The sequence below is a fragment of the Cicer arietinum genome, chromosome 4 (genome assembly GCF_000331145.2).
Source record: "Cicer arietinum cultivar CDC Frontier isolate Library 1 chromosome 4, Cicar.CDCFrontier_v2.0, whole genome shotgun sequence".
Lineage (NCBI taxonomy): Eukaryota > Viridiplantae > Streptophyta > Magnoliopsida > Fabales > Fabaceae > Cicer > Cicer arietinum.
In genome coordinates, this window is record NC_021163.2 from 7,197,875 (window position 1) to 7,216,992 (window position 19,118).

Consider the following 19,118-nt stretch of genomic DNA (forward strand, 5'->3'; position numbering starts at 1 on the left):
TATATGCTGTAATTTGTTTGGTTAATTAATTAGTTAGCTTATGTATTGTATGGTTAATAAATCTTGAGTTCCTAGACTGATTTGTGTAAGATATTGTTTATGTTTTGTTCATCTATTTTGTTTATCTTCTCCCATTATTTCTGTTTTTTCCATTACAGAAAAGGTTTACATGGCCCCCCAACTTTGAACGACATGGTGCGACGCAACTTTGAAAAACGGAGTGCAGCTAAGATGTCGCAACTAATGCAAGATGCGCGTAAAGATTTGAAAAATAAGCCTACTTGGATGGGAGAGAGAATGTGGGAACAATTGAAGGCAATTTGGAATTCCTCTAATTTCCAAAAAAAAATCTGAGATAAATAAAAGAAATCGCAATTCTATGGATCATGTTTTAATTAATATTTAGTTACGCTTGTTTAGAATTATCACAATATGATTTATGCACATTATATAAATTTTGTTTATAATTATCACAATAGTTGGATCATGCTTTAATAAATATTTAGTTTTGATTTGAAAACATGATATAAATTTTGTTTTGGATTATTGCAATAGTATTTCAATTGAAGATTAATATTAAATATTTTAAAAATGTATTTATAATAATATTTTCATATATTTTTAGTTAAAATTTTTATATAAATAAAAAATCAGACAAATTCGTTTAATGTGGAAATTTAAGCATGCGGATTCTTTTTTGAAAATTATTTTTGTACGAAATTACCTACGGATTTTAATGCGAAACATATTGGGGCAAATTTTCGTGATATACCTGCAGATTTTCATACGAAATATATTTGTAGGAAATGTGCTGCAAATATTTCTGCATGAAAAGTCGTAAGAAAACGCCTAAAGTTTTCTTGAATGTTGCTGCGGATTTTATTTAATTTTCCTGCGGATTTATCCGCAGGTACTTTACCTGCGGATACTAAAATCCTCAGGTAACAATTATCCACGAAGGTTTTACGTGGGAATAACGTTCCGCCAGAAAATCCGCAGGTAACATGCTTTCCTGCGGAATATTTGCTTAAATCCGCAGGAAAAGCCGCAGGTAAACCGCAGATTTCTAGTAGTGAAAGAGAGGGAATAACAAAAGCCCATATTTGCCCCTCCCTGGATCCGTACGTGGCCAAGAGAATAAATATAAGACTTAATTATATTTTTTATCAAGTATTTTATCACACTTATAAAATAAATTGCATTTAAAAATAATATTTTAATTCTTTTATTATCATATTCATTGCATTTTTATTCCAACTTGTATTATTGACTCATAAAATGGTGTTTTTTACTTTTAAAAATGTTGGTTTATTGCCTTACTCGTAAATTTAAAGAGTCACAATATTTAAATCTAAGTTATCTCAAAAGATTCGTCCTTAAATAAATTTTATTAAATATTTAAATTCAAACACTTTAATTATAATAATAAAAAAATTTAATTAGTATAATAGATATAATTAATAAATAACTTTTTCCCATAAAAAAAAAAAATAACGAAATTCGCACACGAGGTATATAAATAATTAAATCTGGACTTAGATATACATATATATAATATACCTTACCCTGTATAGTACGTAATATTCTATCTTCACAATAAATACGTTATGGAAAGCAAAACATTAAATATATTTCATAATTCATAATAGTTGGTCAAAAGAAAAATCCATAATCACATTAATAACGTATTTATTAAGTTAGGTTCTACAACTACGAAAACGGTCATCCGCCAACCGGTACCGATGTCAACCTAACAAGACCATTTCACAAGTGGTACTTTTATTTATTTATTTATTTATTTATTTATTTAAATAAACTATAAGTACTATCATAAATAACTCACAACTTTGAGGTTTCATAATTAACTTCAAAAAATATATTTAATTTAATAATATTAAAATTTATTTGTTGGATTATAATTTAATGATAATGTGATACTTTTACTTGACATCTAAATATGTTACTTTGATTTAATTTTTTTTAAATGAATTCCATAAATAATTATTTATTATTATATTTCAAAAATATTTATTTATTTAATATAATTTATTAAATGGACTCAAAAACGTAAAGAGATAGAGCATGCTTGTATAGATAATCTTCTTTAATAATCACCATAATTTATCTTCTTCATATGTGATTTAGGTTTTTTTTTAAGTTAAAATTACTCAAGTTAAAATATTTATTTAAATAAATTATTTTTTTATATAAAATTGTGTTTTTTTTCTCAATAATAACATCTTTTTAAAAATAAAAAATTTAAAACACTTTATTTTAAAATTTATATATTAAAATGATCTACTTTTTCGAGTCTTCAGGAGATCCCATATTCAAGATGCAACCATATAATAGTTTTATTATTTTAGGTCTTTCATAATGTCGCATTTCCAAAATGCAACCATGTATTTGTTTAATATTTTTTTAAATAATAACAAATACAATAAAATAATACATTAAATATAATAAAAACTACATTATATTAATAAAATTCAACAAAACACGTTAAATGTAAAAAGAAATAATTAAATACATCAAAATAAAAAACTACAACATTTTAATTAACCACGTCCATCTAAATATCCCGAATCTCATATCTAGGAGATCGTTGAATTCGTCTAACTCTTTGAACAACTTCAAATTGTTATAGTTCTTTTTCATTTTTGTTCCTCATGGTCATTCTTAGTTTATTGCTAGTGTATACGACTCAAATCCTTAATAATTTACATATGAATTAGATTTAGTCTCAATTGTCTCCATATAATTTTGAGTCTCACAGTTATACATGAAATCAAAAACAACAAAAGTCGACTCATGAGTTATACAATGAGTTCCAAAAAATTATTAAAAATATCGCATTATGTTGGGTGACTGAAATATTGTAGTTAAGCCATTGAAGAAACATAGTACGGAGTCGGTATTTATGCAAGGACATGTGCATGGCCGGTATTGGACCATAATGTGGAACTTATGTAGAGGTTTGTAGGTGCAACACTGGTGGATCATAATATGAGATGCATGGTTCAATATGTAGGTGAGACAATAATTAAGACAAATTTGTAGTGTTTTGTTGGATTTTATTAATATAATTTAGTTTTTTTATTATATTTAATATATTATTTTATTATATTTCCAATTATTTAAAAATAAATAAACCAATAGCATTATGGAGAAGCAACCTCTCGAAGGACCCTAAAAATATGAAATAAATACATAGTCATATATTGGAGATTTGACTTTCTAGAGACCCAAAAAGTATGATACTTTGGTACATAAGTTTTAAAGTAGAGTATTTAGTAATTAAAAAAAAAAGTATATTATAGGAAAAATTTCATTGATTAATCTAACATTATTCCTTCGAGTTAATCTCTTTTTTATATTTAAATAAATGATTTTTTACATAAATTAAGCTTTTGTGTGTTATTTATGATTTCACTGAGAGCAATGTTGTGTTGTGTTGTTTGTCATTGCGATGTTACATTGTTTTTTCAACTTTGTGCAGTGTTTTTAGATACAAATGATTCGTTTTGTCGATATCATCTTTTGAGTAAGGGGCTTATAGAGGTCGTCACCAAATTCAACACCTCTCAGCCTTAAATATGACTTGCCAACCAGACCGACAATCAACCTATACAACCAGAATATTGACACATACTCCAATTAGGGAGGATCTCAATTTTTTTTACAGTGTGTATGATATTTGAAAAATTGCATTGATATTCTTAATTTTATAAATTGGACACTTTAAAATTTTATATTTGTACTTTATGCCTATAATAAATATCCATTTTTCCCGAGTGAGTATGTTAAGATATTGAATCTTGATGTTAGGATTTTGTGATTTTAGGGGTCTTATTCTTAGATTTGAAGAAGACCTCCAAAGATATTAAGACAGTCGTGTTTGCCAATACATGGTTGATTTGGTTATGTTAAAGGCCACATATAGTCGATGCAAGTGAACACTAGTGAATAATATTTTATAAAGGATACAATGCAATTTATCTCAGAATGAGAAATTAGGTTTAATATGTTTGGGAAAGTATAACTTTTTAATGCAAAATATTGTTTTTATTTTAATATATGTACCGAATACAGTAAACAAAATGGAAAATAATTTCTTATTATGTAAAGTCCTTTCTTAGTTTCTGAACCTTTAATTTCAATTTGATATCAGTATAGATAGACTTTAATAATAGGTTATACTGGGAGACAATTATTAAGTTGCTTCGGGATTTTTATGGTGTTCATTTGTTTCTCAACAAGAATAGGAAGGCGTACGTTAAAATGACTTCTGATTATATCAAGTTTCAATAATTGAATCTTGTGAATTCAAACTTTAATAAGGTTTGACTTTCATTTAAAATTGATAGATAATTGAGCTTAATTAAGTAGTACATTACTTACAGTCGTAAGTAACCTTTTTGGTCATACACTGTGACTTTTAGTATAAGTTGTTGAACCTTTGTAATTGAAGATAAAACTTACACATTGGTGAGCTGAGATAATTAAAAATTAACACACGTTATAATTAGTTAAACTTGAAGGATTGAAGTATTAGATAAGTTATTAACTTGTGAGTGAAATTTGATGTGAATCATACGATATCACGAGATCTAATAATATATAGGTAAGTATTAGTTTGACTTAAGTTCAAAGAATTAAATGGAATATGAACTTTAAATTCAAAGTTTCTTTGGATTGCACTGGATGTCTAATTCTCGCCTCCGAATGCACTTGTATCGTAAATTTATCGAAGCTACAAATTAAAGTGTTGAAAAGAATGTCCTTAAAAGCAAACATACGCTTAAGCACTTGAGATAGATCCAATAACTTGGGACATTCAAATCTAAAGTCTTTGCAAGGTGTATTTGGACTCTTCCTTGATGAAAATATCGAATCTAAAAAAAAACAAATTTAATATCCTAAAATTATGCTCCTACCTCCGTAAACTATCTAAAACTCAATTTAGTGAAAAGGTCGAATCTCAAAAATAAAATAAAAAACAATATCCTAAAATTATATTCCTACCTCTGTAAATTATCTAAAACTCAATCTAGTCACTAACACTTTTAAATAAAATTAAAATATTTTTTAAAAAGGAAAATTCAAATTTCAAGAATTTTGAAAATTGCAATTGGATTTTATGGAACATTGGTTGTTTTTTTAATCTAATTTTATTTTATTTGAACAATAATGGGTAAAACATAATTATGCATCGATTGGACCGATACATTCATAACTAATAAAACAATTTTAATTTAGATTGATATTATTATTTGTTTGAGCATATTTTTATACTATATTTAGATAAATTATATATTTTTATCATTTCAATATAGTATGAAAAAATCAATATTTCTGACTAACAATAGAAGGATTAAGGGTAAAAAAATCTCAAAAAATTATAAAATTTAATTTAAATATAATATTTCAAATACATAAATGAAAAATTTAATTATGTAGCGCTTAAAACTTTCACAAAACCATCTTCATATTTTTTAATATCTTTTTTTTAAACTTTTTCTCTACCTTCTTCTTTCTAATTTTTTTCTTTACTATACCTTTATTTTTTCTTTGTTGAATTTTGGCAAGTTTTTCATTTGTTTTCTTATGTTAAAATAACAACTTTAATTTATTTTTACTTTTTTACTACAATATGACAGAGCCGATAATAAGTTACAAGTTTTTATTTTATATTTTAATAAATTTTTAAAACCTTTACTTTCTTTCTTTGTTTTTTTTTTTTTTTTTTTTTTTTTAATTTTTTTGTACCAAAACCCTTATCTTCTTAACACATTGCCTTTTTAATTGTCTTTTTTTTTTTTTTTTTTTTTTTTTTTTTTTTATTTTTTAAAAATTTTTAAAACCTTTTTTTTTTTTTTTTTTTTTTTTTTTTTTTTTTTTTTTTTTAAATTTTTGCAGCCAAGACCTTCACAGGTAATTTTTAACTTACATAATCTGTCCGTTCGAAATATTAATGTAAGTAAAGAGGAAATTGTTTTTGTTTGAAATTTTCGTACAAAAATACCAATTTTATAGTAGTGCAAAATCCTCCCAAAGTTTTTTTGTTTAAGTTGCATTTGATTTGGAGGGTATTAGACTCTGACATTTTTACAGTGGGTTAAAGTCACCGCAGATTTCAATTTCAATTTCTTTTCCACTAAATTTATATTTGCTAATGTTTTATAACGAGCTGATAATGCATTTTAGGAAATATGTTTATTTTAAAACAATATTTTAATGCTATAGAAAATAAAATAATAGAATTTAATCTACGTACATTTTATCACAGACTATATACATTATTCAACTTGACATAATTTCGTCTAAAACTCTGTTAGAATTTTTTTGAAACTTCATAATTATAAGAAGTACATTTTCAAATTTTTAAATGGAAACCGAGAATACTTTGTATTTTGTTTTGTAAAGCCTGTTCATTTTACCTTATTAAACTCTTAAAATAAAATATTATCACAGACAAAATATAAAATACTAATTAATAAAAACACAATTCAAAAAATAATAAAAACTATTTTTCAATATTTTTATTATTTATAAAAATATTAATAAATTATTCACTTCAAAAAATTCGTACCTCTCACTAACAAGTAAAATTACTGTAAAATTTAGTAAAATAAAAAAAAAATTAATTATTAAACACTATTAATATAAAAAAATTCCATATATATTACAGTGATTCATAAACATAATTTTAGAAATAATTATATAATAAATACTAAACATCTATAATTGTTTAATTCTTAAAATTTATTGACGTTATAAAAATTTTAAGTTTATAATTTGTACTGAATTAAATCCTAAAAAAAAATATTATTCCAAAATAAACCCACCATGAAATTGTAAATTAGTATAAATAGAGAGCATCGGTATTTTTAGACTCTAGTGACCATACCATCGCATCCAAGTGAATCACACCACAACACAACCGGTAAAAAGAAGAATTAATTTTCGTTTCAGCAGTGAATTCTTCAGAACTCGAGTCACGTTTCTTTTCAGGTAAGAGGATCAAACCTACAAACCCTTTTGCCTGATTTTTCTTTTGGATTCCCCTTCCCCTCAATTCCGTTAATGGAAACATGAAAATTTTGATGTGTAATGCTAGGTTAATTTGTTGTCATTGTTGTGTTAATTGTTGAGGTAAAAATCATGTGGTTAGGCTAACGGGGTGCAGGTAAACTACCCCTTTTGTTTCCTTTAATCAGGCTCGCTCACAAGGTGTTTGTAAAAATGCCTCAACAAGTTTAATACCTGGATTGGAAATTTGATCTTAAATTTTTAATTGATAAATGATAACTATAAGTATAGTTGTATTCATTTCATTCACAAATACCAAATTTTTTTAAAAATATCATTATTTATTTATCTCTTCCCACTCTTTTCTCACATCTTTCTTGCTTTCTCATCCTCATTCAAGTAAGATTTCATTCTCTGACTGATTATGATATCTTCAATTTCGTCTGTGTTCTCTTTAAGTTTCCCAGTAATGGCTTCGTTTTTATTTTCTCCAATGTCAAAACTCCCAAGCTCGACTTTTCAAAACTACTACCATCTTGCTTCTTATTTGTATTGAATTTAGTTTTTTTTTAATCTGTCATCAAAACCAGAAAGAAGAATTTGCACATGCCTCTGGACTCTTGCATTCTGATTAAGTATTCTTCTCTGCTTCCAATGGCCCTGTCTTTGTTTGTCAAAACCACCAACTCCAATGCCCATTACCACATTCATCTTCTTGCCTTTCTTGTGCACCCTTTTGACGATGTTGGTGCTGGCTGCAAAATATCACCTACTTCTTTCAAGGAGGCAACAAATTCAGAAGGAAAAACCTTCAAGCACTAGAGTCCCATAAGACCAGAGCGAACAACAGCAACATCAAAAGGGGTGCACAAGACAAAAAGAAGACGAGTGGAATCAATTCATTGGAGTTGGTAGTTTTAATGCACAAAGTGCCAATGGATGGAAAGAAGAATAATTAGTCAGAATGCAAGAGTCACAAGGCATTTGAAAAGAAGAAAAATCTTTCAAATTGTGTATGTTGATGTATGCTTTTAGTCTTGTCCATTTGAAGCGTTGGTTCATTTATTTCTAGAATATTGTTTTGACCTTGGCTTCTACCTTCTAGCACAAAGTCCAGTAGTTTTATTCTCTTGGTGCTAGTTGAACTCATATTTGCTATGACTAGCACTGTCGTACAATGATAGTACAACACTTATAGATTCATGGTTAAATCCTCTCTTGAATCATTAGGGGTAAAATGGTTCTTGAAAACATTAGAATCTTGCCATTTACATCTTCTCACTGTTTGTGAAAAGCAAGCAAGTCAATCTTGAAAGTAGTTTTTGTCTTTTTGAAGTGCCTTACTATTTTAATCTTTTCTCTTTATGTTAACTTGGCGATCTTTTGCTCCATGTAATATATTTATCATCTTAATCTTGTTTATCCTGATCTAAGAAGAAAGAACATGATGGTTCAGTTCTTTGCCTCTGTGATTTTGGTGTTTGAAGTACTAACAAGTAAATTTAACTTGTTTTCCAGTTGCTTATGGCTCACAAATGTTTTTGTTTAAATTTTTTGAAAATTATATTCAAAATAACTTTAGTTGTGTTCCGCCACACACACACACATTTTAAAATAGTGGGCTGGGCTGGCCCTAACCCGCATGTCAAGTGGGCATTTTGACTCGAGGGTTTTTGAATTTATGGTCTTTTAGTGCTAGCCCGTGTGGTCTAGGGTGTGCTGGCCCATTTTCCCTTTTACTGTTTTTATCATTTGAAAGATAACTGAGAACACAATACCTCCAGAAGCTTATCAACCAGTATGCTCCTCTCCCTGCTCTTTCTTTTTATCTGGAATAGGCTAGGCTTCATCCTTGATCAATTTTCACTTTCAATTTCCCCTTTCCTTTAACTATAGTTACTCACTGAAATGACAGCAAAAGCATTAACCAACAAAAATGAGCAATTCCTCTGCCGGAACCTCATCAAAACCAAGAGCATCTTCCTCCCAACCATCAGAAACTTCATTGAAGCGCAAAAGAGGAGTTTTCCAAAAAGAATGTAAGAATCTTTGTTCCTAATTTTAAAATTTTAGTCTTGTTATTTCTATCTCTCTTACCCAATCTTCTTCTTGGTTTGCTATAGTGAAGCACATGATGTATGGATTTGGAGATGATCCCAATGTAATTGTCATTCTATCCTTTTCAATTTTCCTACTGTGTATGCCCAAGTTCTGTTCTCTAGGTTGTGAAATTATTTAGCTACGAATCAAATTCTTTTCATGTGAATTGTAAATATTAATTTGAAATTTTATTCTTGTTTGTCACTGCAATTAGCCACTTCCTGAAAGTGTGGCTCTTATTGAGGACATCGTTGTAGAATATGTCACAGAACTGGTAAGAATCTCCCTAAGGTATTTAATTGTTTAACACAGTCTGAGTACCATGGAGTCGTTGGCTTTTGCCCTTATGCAAAGATTTTCTGTCAAGGTACATAAAGCACAAGATATTGGATCAAAGAGGGGGAAGCTATCAGTTGAGGATTTCCTCTATCTGATTCGCAAGGTACTATTTGGTTAATAAAAATTGTGAATAGCGATCTTGGGGAACAATTATCTATAATTCTCTTCAAATACTTCCAACAATGGACAAAAAGATATAGTAATAAGTGAATTAAAAAGAAATCCCCTGAAAAGCTAACAGAATTTTTTTTATGAACACTTCTATACACTGAGAATACTAGACTTAATTAAACATCTTTTGTAAGTACTTATTTATTCATAAGCCTAACACTTCTATTAGCTAGAAACTTCTCTTCTGGTCACCCTTTATAAATATATGGTCTTCAATTGCTTATTATAGGCCTGTTATTATTGTGGCCTTCGATGATGGTTTAAAGTTAATTGTTGGGAAGTTGTTAGTTGTTACCGGCATCAGTCAATATTTATCCAATTCAATTTTTATACAGGTCTTTAAAGGTCCGAGAAACTCTTTCTCAAGTAGGATTTTCATTAACTTCAATAAGCCAAAATCGATATTAATTGTCCTTAACTTCAAATCAGTAAACACACAAGAAGGGTATTCCTGATCCTAAATAACCCGTATTGGTTCAATATTTGGTTATGTAATATTATATCTGTCAAATTAGGAACTATAATCTTACCTTAAATCACTTCACTCTCTGCATCAACAGGGTAATTGTATGGTACATAAATATGATAACAATGAATATGGGCACTGTTAGCACTCTAATAGATGGACACGTTTCTGTTGTTTAACTATATACTGTCAACTTCCTCATCTTAAACTTAATTGACCATGGTATTGTCCTTTGGACTACTCATGCATAATGCATAAATGATTATGCCGTACATATACCCCTAGTTTTAATTCCACATTTTTGTTGAGACTTCTCACCTCCCCTATTCCATAGGTTTTTAAGCACTAGGACAATTTATTATTACTTCATTAGGACTAGATCTCTCATCATTGATCAAACTTTGGGTTGAGTGAGCTTTGCCTTAAGGATCTATTAATATAACTTTCCAGATACACATGATGCACTAAAATGAACATTATTTTTCATTGAGTTGTGCAGATGCACCTTGATATTATTAAGAAAATATTGAAGCTTTGCTCATATAAACTTTTGTTAAAAAATGAACAAATAACTTATCCACTCCTTTAGTGGTTGTACAGAGAACTGGTTATTCCACAACATTTTAGAGGACCAAATTCAGGTGGTAGTAGTTAAAAATAACTAGACTTCATTCGCATCATAATTTTCTGCCATATTCATGATAATCTTGATTGTTTGACTAAGACTCATAAAACTTCTTGTATACTGCAGGATATGCTAAAACTCAACCGTTGTTCAGAACTGCTGTCTGTTAATGATTTGCTGAAACAAGCAAGAAAACTTTTTGAATTAGATGATGAGCAACTGAGGAAGGTTGGTGAGCCGGATGAATCAGCAGAAGGATGAATGAATGGTTAAGATAGTTGACCTGTGCCAAAGCCAATGCTGCATTTTTTAGATTGTTACTGACATGTTCTGTTAGGGGCTTAGATTAGTAGAATTAGTTAATAGAAATTAGTTAGTTGGTTACAAGGTAGTTAGGACTATTGTGTATAAATAGAGAGTTGTGTGGTTAGTTTTGGATATCTTTTAATTTTGTAATCAATTGTTGAATAGAGTATAATCTCTATTTTGAAGGGGAATCTTTGAAGCAAAGATTTCTCTCATAGTTCTTAATAAAAATGTTATTTCTTTAGAATCTAATTCTTGGGTCTCTAACATGTTCTCACTTTGTTGGTTGTCATGTATTTCACATTTGAAGGAAACTTTATTTCATGTTGTATATATATATATATATATATGATCAATTAACATCAAGGTGTTTAGGAGAAAATGAGAATGTATGTTTAAGTGAATCTACGTTGGCCTTTACATAAAATGGAATGGACGGTAATTATTTGGGGTCAAATTAAACTTTGACCACATTGGGGTCAAATTAAACTTCAACCACATTGGGTTCAATTGATCCTATCTCAGACACACATATAATTAAATATTGGCAGATCCATATTATCACATGTACAAGGATCTATTAATATATCTAGAAGTGACAAGCGAAATCAAATGCATATAATAAACCTTAGAATTTCTTTACAAGTGTCGACGAAGATATACATGTTTCTAAGAAAGAAGAATGATGAAGCACCCCCCACCCCACCACCACTTTTACGGAAGTGTTATTATTTTACTTGAAGCCAACTTTCAATAGTATAAAATTGATTGAAATATGTTATCGAAAATCAACTTTCTGTAGTGTCTTTACTTTCTAAGAGCAAGACGGATAAACAATCATTTTAACATATTCAATAGAAAAAAAAAAGATAAATTTATTAAGAAAAAAAAACGAGAATTTATTATAGAAAAATAAGTCATGGCAATATAGAAACACGGTTTATTCTGAAGATCAACATCCATAACAGAAGAAACAAATAATAAAACTATATATACCCTTAACAAAATGAAACAATACTTTTCCACAATCCTCATCAATTGAAGTCCTTTAGTCTCTTTTTGAGCATGTCCATTGATTTCTTCTTAGCACTCTGCTTCGTATTTTTATTTGAAAGGCTTCCAAATATACCATCAGGAGAATCCTTGAATTTATCACAAATTGTAGCAACTTTCTTATAATCCAATGCATAGTAATTTTTCTCCCTTATGACAGGATTCATGAAATTCTCAGGTTGACTACTTGACAAAAGATTAATCAATTGTCTTGCTTCTATCAAACAACTCTTAAAGCTATCCTTATAGATTTCACCCAATCCAGAAGCATAAAACCTCTCATCAGCAAAACTCTCCAACATCATTAGATCATTGTTGATATTCATAACAGCATTTGCATTAAACCTTTTAACACTATCACTAAGAAAAGCAGCCACAATTATGTTAGAAATATGATCAAGTGCACTTGTTCCAACTTTGTACATAGCATCCAATGGTAAAATTTGTTGTGCTGTTGACATAAGAGAATCAAGGTAAAAAACAACTTCATTTAGGTACTCATTTCCATTTGGTTTTGCTTCCTCTGAAGTCCAAAGAACACTTTCTGTTAGTTTCATATATTCATCTAATTTTGTATTGACTAAACCCAATAGTGTAATATAAGCTGCATCCCTTGACGTCTTTAATAAAACTTTAGCAGTTAATGCAGCTGTTGGCTTATCAACCGATCGAACCGAGGCAGCGCCACAGCCGCATAATTGAGCCGCATGTCTAAGGAAAAAATCACAAGCTCTTTCAAGAACCGAAATATTTGCAGCAATCTGCATAGCTTGAGAAACAGTTATATTTCCACCATTTATTGTGTCTAGTAATGTTTCATTCAACACTTCAATCAAAAACTTGTCCAAATACTTCCTCACAATATCAAAGAAATTGGTTCTTACACCATGACACAAATAATCAACCGAGCCTTTAATGAAAGACGTCACGATTCGACAAGCGTCGGGGACCATCGAAGAGAATGCCGCGACATAAGGAAAAGCAGGCAAAATATCTGAAGTTTGAAGACTAAATGATAGAACATGATTCTCATAATCAATATCCTTTTTTATAACCATTTGCTCATATGAATCATTTTGAATAACATCAACAATTTTTTTCTTACAATCTTCCAAAAGAAGCAAGTGGAATTTGTCGCGACAACTATCAAGAACATCAAGTAAAGGAGTTATGTCATATCCATATTTTCTAAGAGTTGATCCAACAAGTGTAACATAGTCCTTAATCAAGAGAAGATGAGTAGCAGAGTTCATATGTGAGAATTGCCTATCCAACATTGATGTCATTTTAGACAAAGCAGTTTCCCACATAGTTTCAACTTGATCCTCAACAAGAAGTCCCTCTGCTGTCCTTAAAACCTTATCCTCCACTATGAAATACCCTACAATTTGAGCTAGAAGTGTTTGATATGATTCAACAAAAGGTTGTGCTGAAGATATCTCCAAATCTGAATTCAACTGTAACAATCTATTCTTATAATAGTATTCATGAAATTGCTCTAGGATCCCCATACAACTATGAATATGACAAGCGCGGTAGAGCGGTGTGAGATCAAATTGCATAGCAGAGTCATTATCACCTTCTTCACCATCCAAATTAAACGCTCGATCGTCAATGCCTGAAACATTTGAATCGTCTACCTTCCTCTGCCTTTCTAGAATTTCCTCGTCCCTCTGACGAACCGAAGCAGTCCGACCGATTGCTGTTTGCCCGATTTTTTTACAAGAACTACGAATAAGGACCATCCATTCATTAACTTGACTACATACTTTCTTCTCAATATGCAATTTTATGGAAGGAACTCTCTTCTCTATCACCAATTTCAGAGCTCTAGCAGGAATATTCTGCATGTAACTCTTCTCAAGCAAATCAACAGTTTTCAATGCAGGATAAAATTGAGCTTCAGAAATGTGATTATTACACTTGACACAAAGCTCCAACACCTGTTATTAGATATAAATGTTAGTTATAGTTAATTTCTTGTTGGTTAGTTAGTTAAGTTTCCACTAACTCTATATAAAGAGCATATCATGTATTCATTTTGTATCTTTTTCTCAATCTATCAATATAAAACTTATCTTCATTTTAATACTATTTCTTTTCCATGCTTTCTATCAAGATTCCTAATACCTGTATACAATTCATTGACATCTTGATAGCTTCAGTGACATTCTTCTTAACAGAATAGGATTCAAGAAGCTCCTCAAGCTTAACAAGAAGTGTGGTTCCAACTTGCTGCAGCTTGAAATTATCACTTTGAAGTTCACTCTTGAGTTCTTCTGCATCGACCAACACGCCGCGGAGTTCATCCACTGCGAGAATGAATTCTTCATAGTGAGTCTTGCACATGTCTTCAATTTCAGCTTCTTTTTTCTTCACCACAAAGTTGAGCTGGCGAAGGAGCCCTTCCGGGCGACCCATTTCAAAGGCATGTCTTACTAGAGGACTAATGTCATCTCCATTTGCAACCAAAGTTGCTAGAACTAAGTCCTCTCCCTCATCATGCTCTACCTCACTTCTCCTTTTTGTTTTCAAATCCATCCTCACTTCAATAAATATCGCTGAAATCCGAAATACAAAATTTCAAAAAATAAACTTCTATTAGTACTATAATTCAGATTTAAGACGTGTTCGATGTCTTACATGTGTTGTGTCTGACACAACTAATATATGTGATTATATTCAACTAATTTTAGTTTTCTTAAATTATTATTGCGGCTTACACGTTATTTGGTGTAAGTATTATATTAGTGTCTGCATATGTTTCAATGCTTCGTAATCAAATTTGCAACTAATTAATTAGAGTAACGTGTTAAATAACCTATATTGTTCATAGGAAAAATAGATTGAGGAAAAGAGTGAATACAAAAAAATATATGCAAATGCGTTATTGCAACATAGTGAAGAAATGTAAATAAAAAAGGAATTGCATTGAAACCTTGTGGATGTGATCAATCGCGAAGGAAGCTTGTCATGCGTTTTTTCACGTCAAAGATTGGAGTAAAGGATTTATACTCTCTAACTATATAGATAATAGATTTTGGATGGGTATACAAAAATTCTTTTGAGAATTATTGATTGCATGAGAAAACTTTGATACATAAATTAGATATTGGTGTTCCTTTCTATATCATTTTGTTAACAAAGAATAGTTGATTGGAGTCGTGTATGTTGTAGAGTGTATATGGGATTCAAAACGTATCGTGCGGTATTTTCACATCACAAAACCAAGTTAATATTTTGACCCCAAAAATAGCTACGTTAATATATGTAAATGTAATTATATGTTATTAATATTTTTGTAAAATATTTTTAAAGAAAAATCGGGGATATATTTATTTTTTTAACACAATTAAATCATGTAGTAAATTCATTATTTTAACCATCTCAAGATAATTAAATCATATATTTTTAATAAACTAAGGAACAACATTAATATTTCTAAAAATCGGATTTATCAATTGAGAATTAGACTAAATTCATATAAATTGTCACTCATTTTTGTGACTTGTTTCAATAACAACCATAACTTTCATAAGCTTAACATGTAGTGTCGTTGTAATCCCAATAAAGCAGTCCAAAAATCAACAAAGTTGTTCCAATATATACCTCCACAAGTAATCAAACCACAGCAAATTGCAATTGCATCATTATTACTTTTAATCCAATACTCAGTTTGTTGTTAGATCACTTTCTTGACGATACACACTTTAGGAGCTTCCGTGCATCACTTTTTAAATTTATAAAAAAAAAATATAATAGTGGTGTATGTTATTGCAATGTTGGGTTTCTATAATCAATTTATTTTTATTAGTATAATTGTTTTTATGAATAGAACTGTGTGATTGTTGTTATCTTTTTTTGTTATATAAATTAACTCAATCAAATAATATGCATTATGAAGATTGATATTCATCCGTGCATAAATTAGATTAATATCGAGACTAAAATTTATTTTATTATTATTTTTTAATTATTAAAATTGTACTTTTTGTCTCCATAATCTTTATGACAAACCGGTTCACACCATATAAGACAACATTCATGTTCCGTTGAATTATTTTCTTAATAAAAACTGAGCATGTACCTCGTGGGAATAAGAATCAGAAAAAGGAATATCAAAATCAAAATACCAATCATTTACTAAAATAATTAAGGTTTGACAAGTTTATATATGCTGTTAACAGACCACAATGATTCCTCAGTTAAAAAAAATAAAATAAAAAAATAAAAACAAAAAACTCACTAGATCTATGCTTGTGAAGTTGTGACCCGTGGTTCCAAGACTTTTCGTTTTCATTTTTCTCTATGCATTGTGCTTTGGCTTAATAAACTCTGTAAGTATTTATTTAACTTTATCTTCATTATCACTCAATACATTTGTTGGCATGCATGTATGGTGTTTTGTTAAACTTGAAGTATTTGTTTTTTATCTGTTTAGATTTATGCGTGAGTGTCCCTTTCTTTATGAGTTTAGAACTATGTGAGGGGTGGATGATGAGTTGGAATGGGAATAAGGGTGTGTATCATGATGGAAACTTGGGTTACAGGAAGAGGTATCCTAAAAAAACTCAAGTCCACGTAAATAATAGATAGAGATTCATAATCCCTTGTAAAAAGTGATATCTCTTTCACCTTTCAAATAACATAAATTAAATTTAATATAAAATATAAGAAAAGGATTAACTAAAATGTAATAGATTAATTATCTCATATTAATAAAAATAATAAATAAATTTTAAAATATGCGAATGTGGTTCGGTTTTGAAAAAGAAAATCTATAATCTAAAAGGGCAATTTTAATTTTTTAGGGTGAATTTATAGATTTTATTTGAAAAGGTTTGGATGTGAACCGAAAAAATATCAATTGTTTTTTTATTAATTTAGTGAGTGGGGGAGGGAAAGTGGAAAGCAGGTTGAATGGAGAAAATTTTGTTTGTTTTTGTTTTTCTTCTAAAATTTGCATTCTTTTTGGGTGTATTCACGGGGCTTAAAGCCCAGAAAAAATAGAAACTGCAAACTCAAACTCCCAGGAAGCTTGTTGCCAACAACAAAAAAACTCCGGAGGCAAAATTGGCACATTCATTTAAATTTTATTTTAAGTCGTCTTTTAAAAGTGACTAAGTTGCTTACAATTAATTATAATTAATCTATGTACTTTATTACTTTTTTTTTTAGAATTTTAGGTTTGACATAGCATATTTTTATTATATATTAGTAATAAAATATTCTTTTTACTTAGAGACTACTAATTACTTAAACACTTCACTAGTAAATTTTGCCACTAGCCTTCTTACCCTTCCCTTCATAAACCTGATATATTTTGGATTTGCCAATAATATCCTTATTAATAGTTAATAAATTTTATATTAAATTACATATGCGGTCCCTTAATTTAATTTCAAGTAACGTTTTGGTCATTTATATATTTTTTTTCTCGATTTGGTCATTTATTTTAATTTTAAGTGACAATTTGATATTTTATGTTTTAAAATGTCAACAATGCTGTCATTTTTTTACAAAAATTCAAAAAAGTCATCAAATTTTTCAAATAAAATCCATAAAATTCATTGTGATATTCAATAAAATACAAATTTAATCAAATTCATAACTTAAATCTTGAAATAAACTCATATTTTCATTCTTTATTTGATATTTGATGTTGTTGGAGATGAAAATATGAGTCTATTTGAATATTTGAGTTATGAATTTGATAAAATTTGTATTATATTAAAGATGATTATTAATTTTATGAGTTTTGGTTGAAAATTTTGATGATTTTTTTGAATTTTTGTATAAAAAAAAGATAACATTGTTGAAATTTTAAAACATAAAATATCAAATTGTCACTTAAAATTAAAATAAAGGACCAACTCGGAAAAAAAAAAATAAAAGACTAAAACGCTACGTGAAATTAAGTTAAGAGACCACAAATATAATTTAGCCTAAATTTTATATGACTAATATTTTGATTAATATGGCTATTTTACTCACAATTTTCTAAATTCAACTTTAATTTTACTTTTTACTCTAATTTTTATATTTCTACACACATTTGAATTAACTAATCATGCTTCAGCCAATGCTTAAATCGTGTGATAGTAATTAGGAAACCCAAATTACATAGACGCACAACAAAATAAACACTTTTTTTTTTTTTTTTAATTTCTCGCAAAATGCAGCTTTGAAAAGCATACCAAGTCATCACAACATGATGCCAAATACATGCTTAGACTTTTACAAAAGGGTTAAGATCCTCTCAATTTTCCACTGTTTTCATTTCTTCCATCACCAAAAATTTTGGTGTATAAATGCGTATATTTTTGTAAATTGTCACATTTATTTTATATTATTGAATATTTATATACCTAAAACATTAATAATTGAATTATTCATTTCTTTTTCAAAAATAAACAAAATCCCTATAATTCGTGGTACCTAATTTTTATCCTAATTATGATATAATATTATTTAATTTTAAAATTATATTAAATATCTACACGAGAAATGTGGTTCATTAAACAACTATGTCGATTTTTTTTCTTCTCAAATGTATAATTTTTATACTGAAATAACATACCGATAATTAATATTATTTTAAATGGTCTAAATCAATTAATGATTAACATACATGTCATGTCACTAATAACAAAATCTTATGTGGTTTGAATTGTATGGATGGAGAAGCGAACTTGTAATATTTATATTATAATTGCTATTTTTCTTTACGAAGAAATGACACAACAAATAAAAGAATTTATAAAACAGGATAGCATACGGAAAAATAAATAGCTAAGTATAATTTACGAGTGTTATATGTCGTCAAATATCACTTTCGTTGTAAATATCTCAGTACGAAAATTAATATTTGTCTTAGGATATTATATCTAGGTTGGAATCTAAAATTTAATGTAAGACATTTTTTACCAGGTAAAGAAAAAACATTTTTCTGTTCATATACATCAACGTGGGAGATGGAGCCCCATGAGGAGGGTGTAGACGGTGGATGAGCCACGATCGTAGCAT

General features: G+C 28.9%; 2 protein-coding genes across 4 annotated transcripts; one reads left to right on the plus strand and one right to left on the minus strand.

The window, feature by feature from the left end:
• Positions 1-6,862: 6,862 nt before the first annotated feature.
• Positions 6,863-11,291, plus strand: LOC101507070 (transcription initiation factor TFIID subunit 13-like). 3 transcript variants are annotated; one of them, XM_004495858.4, is made up of 6 exons: positions 6,863-7,014; positions 8,948-9,071; positions 9,156-9,193; positions 9,347-9,406; positions 9,500-9,574; positions 10,860-11,291. In XM_004495858.4, exons 2-6 carry the CDS (start codon positions 8,969-8,971, stop codon positions 10,992-10,994), a joined length of 411 nt encoding a protein of 136 aa, XP_004495915.1. In that variant the 5' UTR covers positions 6,863-7,014; positions 8,948-8,968; the 3' UTR covers positions 10,995-11,291. The 3 variants fall into 3 exon arrangements, with proteins under 3 accessions (XP_004495915.1, XP_073222980.1, XP_004495914.1); XM_073366879.1 differs by lacking the exon at positions 6,863-7,014 and adding an exon at positions 7,028-7,431; XM_004495857.4 differs by lacking the exon at positions 6,863-7,014 and adding an exon at positions 7,456-8,830.
• A 646-nt stretch (positions 11,292-11,937) lies between these two features.
• On the minus strand, positions 11,938-15,272 carry LOC101507804 (exocyst complex component SEC15A-like). Its single transcript, XM_004495860.4, has 3 exons — positions 15,031-15,272; positions 14,223-14,653; positions 11,938-14,035 (listed from the first exon to the last, which is right to left on the minus strand). Exons 2-3 carry the CDS (start codon positions 14,631-14,633, stop codon positions 12,074-12,076), a joined length of 2,373 nt encoding a protein of 790 aa, XP_004495917.1. The 5' UTR covers positions 14,634-14,653; positions 15,031-15,272; the 3' UTR covers positions 11,938-12,073.
• Between the last annotated feature and the right edge of the window lie 3,846 nt (positions 15,273-19,118).